Genomic DNA, 15,350 nt, shown 5'->3' with positions numbered 1-15,350 from the left:
CACCACGGTATGTCGGTCCGTCTTGTGTGCTGTACTGAAAGAATTGTGATCCGAATATATGTCGCGTTACACCCCTGATGAATTCAGATGAACTCAGATTCAACTCATTTAGTGATGAAAGAATACACGTAAGCTAAAAAGCAGTCGCGACCACATGGATCCTTTGTTCCTAAAGACACAAGATGGGCACGTCACAATCACCACAGCAAGTGAAAATAGCAGGGAAGACACTGCCTTCTCGATCACAAAGTCCCATCAAAATGTGACTAAAAACACAGGCCTGCATTCATATAGACAGACAGTCCGTCAGTCAGACAGACAGACAGACAGGCAGGCAGGCAGGCAGGCAGACGGGTATAATTTGAGATCCCAAGTGAGGGCGAGGGGGAATAAAGCATAATATTCAGGGCACAGCTTTCCCCTGGCTACCCGCCGAGCGCTGGAAACGGGGTCACGGTTCCCTTTGGCAGAGCTGCCGAGGCACTGGAGCAGAATGAGTTTGTCTGGAAATGTGTGTGTGTGCAAGTCCAGTAAGTGTGCGTCAGTGTGTCAGTCACTGTCAACACCAAACGTATGAAAGCGATGAAAGCTGCTCGTTGTGCTTGGTTTGAAAGTCCACAAATGTCTTTGGCTGGTACGCCGTGTTTCTGTGTGTACTGACAGCCGTCATTTCAGACCGGACGAAGAAGAAAAAGCACAACCGTAACGTTGACCGCACAACAAAAACTGAGCCACTGAGAACGAAAACCTCCATTTTTGTCATTTCGTGGATTTGTATCGCAGTGATTGAAAAAGGCAATGATTAGTTCTTTGGGATACTAGTTTTTACAGAAATATGTGGTTTTCCTCAGATTTTTTACTTCCGTCAAAATAGCTTTCAAAACTGTCAATATTTCATGAAAGATGGTGACGCTCACTTATACTACTAACGTGCCTTGGTTTTGCTCTTATTTTTTGAGTCCCCCATCAGTCTCTGAACTTCACTTTGTGGGAAGTTTTTGCGGTAGTTGAAAACTGCTTTTATGGACGTGGCCATTCTGGAAATGGGACTTGGCCCAGTGTTGCACTGAATAATTGAAAAGTGCTGAGACTGAAACCCAAACCTTGATTGTGACCATTTGGAGTTAGACCACTCTAACTCTCAGTCACTCGATTTTAAACAGAACTTTAATCATTAAATACAGTCAAACACGAAAAAAAACCCACAAGCAACAAAGCTAACGACGCTCATTCTCCAGCTAATAGCAGGAATAACAAATGTAATAAGAGTGGATTCTATTTTGAGAAATAAAACAAGTTTCCAGATTGTATTCTAAAGCGTTAAAAGTTGCCAAATTTACACACAGAGATCCTGCAAAATAGAGTTGTCACAGAACATCATTTGTCTTTTACACAGAACCCAGAGAAGGCGAAATACTGCAGCTTTCACAACATGACACAATCTGCCACTAATTGTTTTCATGATGACAAAAGACTGATCAGGTTAACAAATAGCCCAAAATGAGGTTTTTATCCATTGTCAGTCTTTTTTAAACCGCTTGAGATTGAATTTAACTTCACACTCCTGTTTCCGACTCTCCAGCGCTCCCTTTTTACACAGCTGTCATCCAGCCTCTGCTATGCGTGTGACCCCAACTTCCACGAACATGTATGTGACCCTACCGATTCCCTCTTAACGGCTGGAAGCAGGTCAGGTGACTACATTGCCATCCCTACAATGATATTTGTCACTACCACAAAGGATTTCACCAAAATACGGCACCAGTGCGAAGCTTTCGTGAGCTTTCATGGAGTTTAAGCTGATTTCACCGCAAAAGCGTACGGTGACCATCTTTTGTCCAGGTGCCAGCGACAACAGAGCCGAACGGGATTAAACAACACATACGTACTGCCGCCATCTTTCCCAAACGCCATGGCAAGCGCTTGCTAGAATCTTCCTGTCTCCTGTGTCCTCTTCCTCTCCTCCTCTTCAGCCTCGCTGTGTGTCCGTCATGATGAATGGAAGTCGCGAGAGGCGACGACCCGACGACTGACTGACTAGATCTTCTTCTTTTCCTTAATCCGTCCTCCTTCCAGCTGTCTGTGCAACAGCTGCCTTGGAGCACTAAAGAGGTGGAGTACTCCTTTCTCTCTTCAGGTTTATTGGGTCCAACTCAATAAACTTGCATTACCTCCAACTATATTTTTGGAGAAGCTGTTCAAATGTTGCCGCCATGCTCCGCCCACACGCAATGATGAAAACTCAACATTTTTGTAATTTAGCATTATCCATCAGTCTCGTACACGCGGTTTCAATTTGGTAGTAAGCGGACAAAATTTCGAGGACAAGTTCTGTTTCGAAGAAACCCTGGAAATGGACCCAAAAAAGTTAAAATGGCCACTCCGAAACAAAATGGAGGACCTTCAGTGTCTTTCCGGGTATGTCGTCCTATGACTTTTTTGTAGGTCTACTTGTGATAGACATGCCAACCAAATTTCATGTTGCCAAGTTAAACTGGCTTCAGGGGCTGGTTTTTCAACTAACTCTTCTTTGAAGGACCTCTGGAAATGGCCAAAACGTCCCCAAAATGGCAGACTTCCTGTGTCTCTTTAGGTATGGCTTCTTTTGACTTCTTTTGTAGGTCTACTTATGATAGACATGCCTACCAAATTTCATGTTTCCAAGTTGAACTGCCTTAGGGGGCTGAATTCTTCACTGAAGGATCACTGAAAATGGCCAAAACAATGCTAAAATAGCAGCTTTGAACCCAAACGGCAGACTTTGTGTGTCTTTCGAGTATGGTTTCTTGAGACTTATTTTGTGGGTCAACTCAATTTTTACAATGATAAGCAAATGCGTGACTTTTCGACAATCCGCAAAGCCCTCAAAATGGCAATTCAAGCAATTGCCTTGGCGGAGGCAACTAAAGTGAGGATTTCTTGCCAAGAGAAGCACATGACTGTCATATGAACACCAACTAGCACGTGCTATCACCAAAGCCTCTATCTAAGGTGTACAGTACAGTACGAACCGGAGATGGACTGTTGTACTCTAATGATGCCAACACACATGCTCGTTAATACCCGAGCCAATGTGCATGCATGCAGCTGCCCGAGTTAACAGTAAACACGCTCTGCCTCCCCGTTTCTCCTCCCGATCGTCCAACCTCGCTTGCCACCGGAGACGGCATCTTCGAAAACAGCCTCTACGAGTAAACAAGCTGACGGTTGTGCTATACGGTGACACGCCGGCCTAAAGATACACGACAGTGTCCGGCTAATAGCGGAAATAACATGAATGCAATGCGAGCGGGTTATATTCGGCATAGACCGCAAAAAACAAAAACAACAAAAACAAAAAAACAGAACAAAAAAATAAACGAGAGAATTACGTTTGAACAACACAGAAACAAATTTTTGTCCCATGTTGGCATATAGTCAATGTCCAACCAAAAGCATGTAGCTTTTCATTTTTAGCAGAAAAATAACAAAAAAATAATAATAAAAAAAAAAGAAGTAAATGAATACAATAAAAACAATACGTGGAAGCAATATTTGGAAATGTGTTGTTTTCTGGGCAAAAAAGACAAAGAAAAAAGAATTCTAATATTGATTGATTGATTGTAAAATGAGAAACTCGCAACACTGACAAATACATGCTTTTTAACCCCCACCTAAAAAACATTAACATTTGGAGATGCAATTTCTGGGGTCAGAAAAAAAAAATTCTTTGCATTTTGGATTAAACAAATAAATGGATACATTTTACAGATTAAAAATTCTAAAAAATATAAATAAAACCAAAGGAACTGACAACCTTTAGAGAAGGCTTCCCTAAGAAACGAACCCCCAAAAAATCTTTGTATTACAGATGAAAAAAATATAGAAATAAAATATGAATATTAAAATAATTAAAATTACATACACATGATATACATGCTTTTTTTTAGGCCAGTGACGATAATACAAGTACCATTAATAACCACACAAAATGTGTCCATATTTGACAACTATACAAACCTAGTCATAAAATACCTCAATTAACTGTCATATAGTGCATATATTTTTGTCTGATACAGCATGACAACATGGATTCTATTTATACCTGCACAAAGAAAAGCTCACACACTGTCCACTGTATTGCTGCACACACTCGCTAAACCATTAATCCTGTTAGGTCCTATTACATGGCAACCAAGTGACACAATCACAAGAGCACACGGTCAAGCCAAGCACACACACACACACGCGCGTACATAATTGACAATGAGCAAGATTTTCTTGACACGACCCAACAAGATGGTGGGCGTTGTCCACAGTAAAGTAAACAAGACGAGACACTGACCGTGACTGGGGCTGAGAGCCATGTTGCCCGAATTCAGAGCCTCATCAAAGCGAGCGAAAATGGTCTGCAACCTGGAGAAAGAAGAAAAGAAATGTCAATCAATCACTAAGAGCGAATGTATTTGTTATTATTGGTTGTGAAACGTGTTGGCCACCGCACGTGAGCATCTCGCCGGGTGGGTGTGTCGACACAACAACAACACAAGATGGACGCCGGCTTGCACATGTATGACAAGCATAGAAGCACAACACGCCCCGGGGATAACGTGCTTTGCTCACCGCTTGTATTCCGACGTGTAAAATGGGTTCCCCCTCCTTTCATTTGCATATTAAATTCACAAAGAGAGGACGAGCGCCGAGTTCCGCGTCGTATTCCCCCAGATGGGCTCCGAGCCGGTGACACGCTCCGTTCTTCAGCTCTTTGTATCCAACATGGTGCAGAGGGGAGGGCAAAGCGTGCGCGCAACAAAGCACCACCTACTGTTCTACATACGGACTGGATGTGTCAATCACACGCGAGGAGGAGAAAACACACATACACAGACAAGCCAAGATGTGAGTGTGTGTGATAAGAAGCCCCAGATCTGGTTACCCTTTACATAACCTCCGTCCATATACACACACACACACACACTTTGTGGTCAGAGGGGGAGGGGCTGGAGCCATGTCTGTCTCTCCTTGTCACCCCATTTGCCTTCTTCATGTTTTCCTCATCACTAATCCACATTTTGAAGTACGCAAGGCAGCCTAATTTTGCTAAAAGTCCTTGATGGAAGTGGGGAAAAGACAAAAAGCTGACAATACTTTTGTTTTTATTTTTTGTTGACTTAACTAAGCCACATTAACGTTGTCTTACAAACGTCAGCTAGCTAAATGCTAACACACGAGGTAAAACACCATAGAAGGGCTAACAAAACTAGACTAAACTTTGAAGTCAGTGCACTGCTGTAGTGCTACTTTTTCCTTATTCAAAGCATGCAACAAAATGTCCTTTTTTTTTTACCTCGAAAACTGAAATGAAAGTGCAAGCATTGGATCATGATGTGCGCTTGTGTGTGCATGCGTGTCTCGAAATGTCTTTTCTGTTAGCCACATCTGTCTCACCTGCTTACCACATTTGCCTCATCACAGATCCACAGTTTCATGTGCGCACAAGGCAGCCTAATAGTGCTAAACGTCCATGCTTTAAGCATCTTACCTTACATTCCCATCTGGTTTCACCTTTATGCCCTCTTTTGTTGTCACCTCCCTACATTGTCCACTGCAGTGTCCTCATTCTTTGCCTTACCTGATGCAAACTCTTATAAGTTCATACACAATACGGTCAGCGATACTCCAGCTCTGCATACCAGCGAGAGGCCCCAGACCAATTACACAAAATACCATCAGTCTTATCGGGGAAGAAAAAAAACCAGTAACAAAGCATGTCATAAAGCTCAAGTGAATGTAGGTTTTTGTTTCTGTAGACAAGTCGTGCACTTCCTTCCAGACATCTGTGCGTTGTGGAGACTGGAGACATGACACGCGGAGACACATGACACGCAGTCGGCATTCGCCGACGCAAAACTCACTGGTAGCAGTCAGCAGATAACGGCCCTTTGCAGACAGGGATGACGAGGTGGGATTTAATAATAACACTCAACACGCAACAAGGGATGAAGCGGTTTACCCGTTGGGATTACCCATTCAAATGTTAACGATCAGCACTCATGTATTTAGCGTCTCTGAGTTTTTATTTAGCGTGCTGCAACAGGAATAAAAGAAAGAAATAAGACGCAAACGAGGAAGGCCCAGATGATGGCGATACTTTTTTAAATTCTTTTGCGTCTTTCTTTGTCATCTTTTCTGATGTTTTTGTCTAACATTTGTATTTCCTCCATGTATTTCTTTGTACTTCTTAAAATATTGTATTTTTCACATAATGTATATTATTTTTAAAATAATGCTGCATCTTTGTCTATTTGTATATTTCTTCATTAAATACTTGTTTAATTCTGGTGTATCTTTTATCAAATGTTTCTTTTTTGTTGAATATTTTTGTATTCCTTTTTTTTTTAATTAAAATATTGCTATATTTTTGTGTAATATTGTTTTTCCTAATATGTGCATATTTTTCTGTTTAATTTTTAATAAGTAGTATTCCTTTTCTAATATTTTAAGATTTAAATTTTGTAATCTTTTCAGAATTGGAGTATTTTTTCCTAATATTCCTTTATAATATTTTTGTCTAATATTTGATTTCTACCTAATAATTATGTATTTTACACCTAATACATTGCAGCAGTATTTATTCTAATATTTTTGCAGTACAGTACTACAAATAAATCTCATATTTGTGTATTTTTCATATAGTATATTTAAATTTTCCCCAACATTTTTGTTTTCTTTAAATACTAAGGTACTATATAATGCCGATATGAAATGTTCCTAGCGTTCCGTCTCTCCCGAAGGACACGTGACTTTGACCCTCCCGTCAGCCAGCCCCCCCCCCCCCCCCCCCCCCCATTCCTCCAACCCGACCAGCGCCAGTCAGCATTGTGCTCGGGATAAAAAGCGCCTCTGTGAAGGGCAGAGTGGTGCATGGCGTGGCCTGGGACTGACCGGACGGTTCGTGCTTGTGTGTGTGTTTGTGCGTGCGTGCGTGTGTACGCGAAAACAACTGACCGTGCAGCAGGCAGACCTCTCTTTGCCAAGTCGGCTCGTACCCTCTCGCCGACGTGGCGGTAAACATCCACTATTGTTGTGATGGAGGCCTCTCGTACCTGCGTGCCACATCAGTTCAAAGTGGTAAAGCATTTACAAACACTCAGACATACTTTGTTGCCAACCAAATCATCATCTACAGAGGAACAAAACTCCCTTGGCCAAAATTTGCAATTCAATTTCAAGTGTTTTCTTTGCACTGTGGATCAAATAAAAAAATGTCAAAATTAAAAAGCAAATTGGATGTTAAAAAGTAAGCATTTTAAAGCCCATATGGCGAAAACGAAAAAAATGCTGACAGCCGAGCACTCACCTGCAATTACAGCCATTAAGGGCATTACCTTAATAAGGCTTGCTTCCATGTCAATTTCAATCATTTTCTACTTTTTAAATCACCATTTCAGTCCTCCACCATGAACTGCACTTGTGAAGAAAACACATCAGAAAAGTATAAACCCTGCAGGGCCCTTTAACTTTTTCTTGCACTCCTGTGATTGGATGGCGGGATGCTGTTTCAAAAGGGCAAATGAGGGGTGGGCGTTCAGGATGCTGATTGGTGGGGACAGAGCACGGGTGGATAATCACCGGGTAGACGACAGAGCAGGCAGATCAGCTTCTGCCTGAAACTACTTCTTAGTAACCCCCCCACCCCCCTCCCCACACACCAAAAGTGCACATCTCCTGGCTAATACCAGTAATAATGGCTGACGCTGCACCAACGTCGCTCTTACCTGCGGGTTCTGGTCTGCCGTCAGAGTGCACAGATGAGGAACGATCTTGCTCAGGCTCAATGTTTGAGCACCATACCTGTGTAACGCACAACAGCGGTGTTACAAATAAACCCAAAAACGCCATAAAACACCACATCGAAGTGTTACAACTTTTAAACTGATCTGTATATTTTCCGCCCCCCTGACAGTGTATGGAGTGGTACAGCACCAAAATTGCAAAGCTAGACAACGCAGGGAATGGATTGGTGGAGCGAGAACTGTCACTTTCACGAGGAAATGAAAACGTAACTTTTTCCCCAATTTCGATGAATCTGCCCTTACAATGACAGTAAAGGCTGCTTTCTCTATTCTTCTCTGTTCTATTTTTAAGCCACACATTACCTTCGGCATCAAGACAGGGATGGCACACGCCTTTAAATTAAGCCTATTTAATCATGCAAAAATTGTTTATTATATATATATATATATATATATACACACACACACAGCATATAAAGATATTGATCATTGTTTATATATTTGTAATTCTTTCTGTTTGCAATTTTTCTAATAATTGCGACTTTTTCATCATTTTTTTCTGAATATTTTTCTATGCGTTTTGTCCAATATTTTTTTTCTGATACTTTTTTAAATTTCTATAGTTCTCATTTCATATATATATATATATATATATATATATATATATATTTAGCAATTACGTTCATCATGACACTATTAACCATTTTCAGTCCAAAAGTGTGTCGTGTAAACCTGACGACTGATTCCCCGCTCAGGCACTGACTCGACAGCTAGCACGACGGCGCAAACCCTTAGCAAAAAGGCGCCAGCGTTGGTACCGACACTCTTCCATCCGTGAGGTGACACAGTTAGTGAGAAACATCTGCAAAGCATTTGTTCTGCGTGTTAAAAGTCAACACTTTGTGCCAAGAAGGCGTTATCGCTAATGATCCATCCGTGGCTCGTTTGTGTCATTCCGCCAAGCCACCGCACGATGGCTGGGGAGGCGCAACTCGAGTAACACACGATCATGTGGCAGTTCTTATCACAACAATGCCAGTAAGAGAGAGAGACCGAAAAAAAGGTCGTTAAATCGTGAGAATATGCTGTCTCGGCATGTTTCTTTCCCCCTTTACTTTACTCAGATGGAACGAGTGGGAGCCTCTGTGGTCTACAAATGGGGGAGGGGGTACTGATGTTATGTTTGGCAATTCAGGCCAGAAGATCATGTGAGGACTTCAGTGCGAGTTAATGGAGAGCAGACTTTCGAAGCCACAATGAACAGAGAGAAGAGGAATCTAGAAGAACGGCGGCAAACTTGTGTGTGATTTATTTATTTATTTTTAAATGGGGGGGGGGGGGGGGGGGGGGCTATTGCATTTGGAGTTGAGGGATAAGAAAAAAAACTTAAAATGGCCATGCGAAATAATTTCTTTCACGAACAAAACAATTAATGATTCAGATTTTAAAATCTAATATTTATAATTATTTGAAATATAATTAATTACATAATTATTTGATCAAATAAATGTTTGTCCTTCCAGCGTCTGTGTATGTAAAACAGTTGCTTTCAATAATGAATCATCAATTAATTAATGAAGAAATAGAAGTGTAAAATTGTTCATTTATTAACATTTGTGGTACAGAAAATGGATGGATGGATATTTTAAATCAACAATACATGAATCAAACAATTATTTAATGAGTTAAATGAATAATAACAGAAAAATAACAAACAAAATTTTTTTTATTACTACATACATCTAGTTCAGTGCTTGGTCCCCAACCTTTTTTCGGCCACGGACCGGTTCATGGTAGTACTGTACATGTCATTTTACAGATACTTTTTAATTGTTTACAATAAATTGATTAACCAATTATTTATTGAGATAATGAGTTAAATGTAAATGGTGAATTAACACTCATACACAATAAAATAATAAAATGTATATATACAAAATTGGTTATTTTGCTCACGTTGTCTTTTTTACAATAGATAAACTAAGCCATTATTAAATAAGATAAATTAATTTTAAAATAAAACAATAAGAAAAATACATTAAAAAATGGCTAAAAGAAATTCAGCAAATATTACAGGACTCTTGATAATGTAAATGGTCGGTGATCCGGATAAAAGAAAGGAGTGGGCCCATTGTTGCCCGCGGGTCATACTTTGCCCACCCTTGGTGTAGCGCTGACGGTGATGCAGCCAAATTAAGAAACACTAAGAGGATTAATCCCAGCGAGTGAAGCTACTAACCACGGAACAATAGAAATGGCGACAACTAGTGCATCTGGTGATTCTTCCCAAGAAGCGATCAAAAAGTAAACTCCTCGGGTACTTACGAGCTGAGCGTGGCGCTGAGGCAGAGGCAGAGTCCTTCTCGGCTGCGGAAGTTCTTGTGTTTGAAGCCGCGCAGCAGCCTTTCCCAAACGTACTGGAGAGACGGCGAGAGCAAATGAGCAAAGGGAAAAGATTCCGGCGGGACACTGAGAAGATTACGAGCGCAATCGTGCGCGAGTGGGACGGCGACGCGGATGGCGGCGAGACGAAAACTGCTGTGGCGTTACCGCTGAAGCCAAAAGGGGGCACTATAGAGCTCTCATCTAGGATGACGACAGTGATGTACAGTTTTTCCAATTTTACATTTTTGAAATTCATAAAATAAATGTGTGTGTTTTCTTAATGTTTATATCATTATTTATTATATTTTTATATTATTGCTATTATTATGATTTAGAGTGTCCGCAGATGAGTCAAGTATTAAATGCCGTCGTCATTGAGAGTGTTTGGCTTCGTGTAGGTGCTTGTCGAGTGAAGTTTTACCGTGGGCGAGGCCGTCTGCTCCATGCAGCGAAGGATGAGCGCTTGGCTGTTCTCCCGGACCTGGTCCTTGCCGTCCCCCAGCCGGTCCACCAGCGCTGGCAGGACTACGCAAACGTACACATAAGACAAAAACAATGAGGAGTGCCCTCAAGTGGACATCTTACTAATGACAGTGGTGAGTCAGTAGGCGGTAGTAGGGAGACGACGTCATCCCTGCTTCTCCTGTCCGTGTGCTTGCATAACAGTGCGTTGTCATGGCAACAAAGGCAAATAATGAAGGGTTTTGGGGGGGGGGGGTTGTGTTGCATCAGGCGCACACTCAACTTGTTTAATCGCTCCTTTTTCAGACGATGTCGGTAAAAGAGCACAACAAACGTTTGTCGTTTTTAGGATTAATACAATGCACTTAGTTGCACTGGATGATGTCAGCCTTCTCTCAGCATGCCAAGCCCGTGTTTGGGAGCGGTTGCGGGGAGACGAGTATTAAATGCCGCCGGGGGGGGGTGTCACAAATCAAACCGGACGAGAGGAGCTTTCCAGAAAAGAGAAAATACTGACTGTGTGCACGCGTGCAAGCGTTTGTGACAAGCGTCGGTGTGGCCGACACTTTGACGTTCGTGTAACATTATCGTTGAAAATACTCTTTAAAAAGAAGTTGACAGCATCTAAATACTTTTGTCCGTCAAGTTGGCCGCTGTTAGTAATTTGTTTCTTTTGTGGCTGTTGACTCCCTGTTGTTGTTGTGTTTCCTCTTCTCATCAGCTCGACGGACTCACACAGCCAGTAGCGATGGTCTCGTTTTGACGCGGCTGGAGCGGTTCGCTCACCTGTAACCAGGTACCCTCGGAAGGACACCCCCAGGCGCTCCACAAAGGCGGCACAGATGTCGATGCCCAAAAGCGCCACCTGCAAAAAACGTTTGCTTTTGAAAATTCAAAACCATTCATTTTTTAAATTCATACAATTTGATTTTTTTAAATAAATGGCATAAGAAATAATAATGACTTTTTTTTTTTTTTTATCCATCCCTAGTAAGGCCTGTGTTTTACCTGTATACCTAAGTCAAATATATTTTTCAAAGTCAAATTGTACTTTTTTAAAAAATGATTGCTGAAACGAAAAATAGTTTTTGTTTCCGATTTACCACGAGTAATGCCTGATTTATTAGTAGACAAACAAAATGTACTTTTTAAAAGAAATACTAGAATAAATGATCTCAGGACGGGGGCCGTGGGGTGGGGATTTGCGAGGTCTGCTTTCCCATTTGGCGCGGCGGTGGCGACTTTTTCCACCGGCACACTTTTGTGATGGGGATCCCATCCGTACACGGAATGGAATGCTTGTCTTGGCATCACGCGAGCCAGCTTGCCTATAAAAACGCCAGAGAGTGGCGGCCTTTGCTTATTTTAGTCACAAGTCCAATAGAAGCAGGTAAGCGGGGTGACCCCCGCCAAGGCCTCAGCAGGGAGGAATCTGGCCGCGTTGACGAAGCCTACAGTGCAAATAAACACAGTATCTGTAGTGCTTTTAAAAAAGGGAATGCTGGGAATCAAAAGCTCCTTTTGTGAGGGGGAACGTACGTCGGCTTAGCGTGCTAATTGGTGCGCAGGGTTTAAGTCGTTCGGGGGGGTTTACGGGGGTCCACGCAGAAAGTCCAGCGAGCCCATTTTTGTTTTAATCGTCCAAATGTTTGCCAACTTGCGTAATCCGAGTCAGTCGTGATGTAAAACAACAACAGCCGCTAGCGAAAACCAACAATAATACCATTAGCATATTAGCATTATTAGTGCGATACTGAGATTAGCAACCATGTGTGTAATGTAGACAATTGTAAAGGAATGTGCTAGCATGGAAATACTAAGTCAAGTATGAACTCTTTTTCTTTGGCTTTTTCTTGACACAACACTTATTTCAAAAGAAAAACAGGCATGTTAGTAAAAGAGGTACTCGTTATCAAAGTTAAGACTACGGCCATAAAGGCACACGCACAACATATTTCATCACAGGTACGATCGAGTTGCTCCGTGAATGACAGGGCCCCGGTAGGTTCCTCAAAAACTAAAATCGTTGAATTCAGCAAATGCTGAACTTTCAATATGTGGAGGTCCACCGTAATATCATTGCAGCTTATTTGCTGCTATGGTTCATCATCAACTCTACACGTAGTACGTTTGTATTTGTTACACTGTGCACACCAGACTCAGCAGCACAACGCCCATTGAATAATCGTGATACACAAGAAGTGTCATTCTTTACATTCGATGTTATTACTGTACGTTTTTAATAAAGTAAAATACTGAAGAATTGGATTTTTTTTATCCACACTAAACAAAAAGTTTTTGGGGTGCTTTTTTGGGGCGCTGGAACAGAAGAATGGTATTTCATTCATCTCAATTGGGAAACATGATTTGCGATACTAGTGTTTTGTGTTACGAGCATGGCCACAGACCAAATTAAACTTGCAAGTCAAAGGTTAACTCTTGCCTTTTGTTTGGCTTCCATTCTATTACTTGGATTATTTCCTTTGGGAATTTCTGTGTTCTCCTTAGTAGGTTTGTTTGCATGCTGAGAGCGCGAGTTTGGACACCGGGGTGACGTGACATCACAAAATGGACGCATCCCGAGTCCAAATATCTGCTCCTATTGGCCATCACGCCATCTTGACAGCCAGAGGTGCCAGTCGCCTCGGCCTCATCCTCCATTTAACGTCCACCTCGTCCTTGACACTCTGCTTTCTTTTCATCGCCTTTGCGTTTTTACCCGAGTCTCCAGTTACTGTGCAGCGTCGGGTCTGAGCTTTAAGCCATTTCCAACAGCTGGAGATGAGAATGACGGATGATGTATTCCCACGAAAGCTGTACGACACGATTTTTCCACTGTGTTTTGACACTGGAACGCATCAACACTTCGTTGAACACAAACACAAATTCTCATTTTGAACTGTGGGGAGTTTTCATTTCCTCAAATGTCTTCTTCCGTTTCCTGACTCGCAGCCAAACAGTCAAAAGACACTCACTCCAAGCACTGTCGGTAGTACTAAATGTGATTTCCATTGGTCAACTTGAACACAATCCAATTTGTCTCCATTGGAAATGATGTAAAAGTGAGATTCATTTGTCCGTTGCAGTCAAAAACCTTGTTTTAACCAACATTTGAACATTCCTAACTTTCACACTAATGAAAAACAGCATCTGTGGTCCAAAGTGTGATTTCCATTAGTCATGTTGAACACAGGAAATTGAATTCAATTTTCTGTCAGCCTCATATAATGTTTCTTAATGATTGTGATGTTCTATGATTAATGTGTAAAAAAATAAATAAATAAACATATGCGGTCCAAAATATGATTTTCAGTTGTCAAGTTGAACACCTGAAATACTATGAAAGTGAATTCATTTTTCTTAATGGTTTGAGTTACATTTGAACCTGTGTAATAATTAAAAAAAAAAAAAGTGTTCAAAACAATGATTTGCATTTGTCCGGTTCAACACAGGAAATAATGCAAAGGTCATATTTAGGTTCATCTTACAGCGTTTTTATAAACTTGCGTGACCCTCAGGAATGTTAAACTAATTCATTAATTTAATTCACTTTTATCGTACTTCCTGTGTTCAGCTTGACAAATTAGATTTTGGACCACAAATACTGCCCGAAGTGAGTTTGCCACACATGATGGGATTTGCTTCCTCGAAAAGAACCCACAAAAACAACAGTGCAGATGTTATTATCGATTGAAAACATGGCAAGATGAGTCACATGTGCCAATGTTTTGACTGGCGGTCAGGATGGGAGCGTTAATTTTGGCAAAATGAGTCATTTTCCAGTGTTGTTTTTATTTTATTTTATTTTTTTAAATGGCACACAGCGTGGATGCAGAGTCAGCATAAAGGGAAAAAAAAAGTCAGCATGGTGAGCACGCAGGAAGGACGGATGGCACGGAGTCCTCCCATGACCCCCCCCCTCCCCCCCCCTATACAGTGTGGGGGGAGCACGTCTACTTCCTGACAATGGGTCGCATCAGACCAACCCAGAAAAAGATGAAAGTCATGTTTAATTCACGCTTTGAATGGAAAACTACATCCCAAAAGCGCGTTTGTTCAGAACAGGAAGCATGGCACTGGTTTTTCCAGCATTGAGTGACACGGACTATAATGATGAAATGGTTTACAAATAGTTTGACCTTTTCCTAAAATAATTAAAGATGCTCCCATATTTGGGAGTAGTAGTTACCTGGTAGTAAATCTTTCAAACACTGTCTACAAAAATGACGAGGACGGAGAAAATGTCAGATGCATACTAGTACTGCAAATAAATGGAGGAAGCCTGCCCAGGTGATGGTGACATTTATTATTGTATTTTCAGCAATTTGGGAATTTTTCCCTAATCATTTTGGATTTGTCAATTTTTTCCCTCCTTTTTTTGTGACAGCAATATTTTTTATTGTACAGTCGTCAATTTCTTCCCCCCTAATATTCTTGTATTTTGTAATATTTATTTGTATATATGAACTGCTTTTTGTCTGTAGCACTTTTGTATTTGTGTTATATTTGTTTAACTTTTTCACTAATGTGTGTATTTTTTTTCTTAGATTCTGGTACTATTTTATACTCTTTTTGCATTTGTATCGGTTGTATTACCCCCCCCCCCATTTATGGCCAATATTTTAATATATATATATATATATTTCTAATATTTTTGTTAGTAGTTTTATATTTTTTCAAACATTTCTTAAACTTAAAATCCAATATTTTTGCATTTGTCTAATATTT

At 41.0% G+C, this 15,350-nt stretch overlaps 1 protein-coding gene across 1 annotated transcript in view; it reads right to left on the bottom strand.

The window, feature by feature from the left end:
* Nucleotides 1-15,350, bottom strand: part of clasp2 (cytoplasmic linker associated protein 2) — a 46,917-nt gene that overhangs the window by 29,397 nt on the left and 2,170 nt on the right. Inside the window, exons 2-7 of the mRNA XM_061664505.1 lie at nt 11,409-11,487; nt 10,582-10,685; nt 10,101-10,192; nt 7,758-7,833; nt 6,988-7,085; nt 4,325-4,395 (exon numbers count right to left, since the gene is read on the bottom strand). Of these exons, the coding sequence (XP_061520489.1) occupies nt 4,325-4,395; nt 6,988-7,085; nt 7,758-7,833; nt 10,101-10,192; nt 10,582-10,685; nt 11,409-11,487 (520 nt within the window). The remainder of the gene's footprint in view (nt 1-4,324; nt 4,396-6,987; nt 7,086-7,757; nt 7,834-10,100; nt 10,193-10,581; nt 10,686-11,408; nt 11,488-15,350) is intronic.

The sequence above is a fragment of the Phycodurus eques genome, chromosome 20 (genome assembly GCF_024500275.1).
Source record: "Phycodurus eques isolate BA_2022a chromosome 20, UOR_Pequ_1.1, whole genome shotgun sequence".
In the NCBI taxonomy this organism is placed as follows: domain Eukaryota; kingdom Metazoa; phylum Chordata; class Actinopteri; order Syngnathiformes; family Syngnathidae; genus Phycodurus; species Phycodurus eques.
Note: the sequence above shows the minus strand (reverse complement) of the source record. Positions and strands in the feature narration are given on the sequence as shown.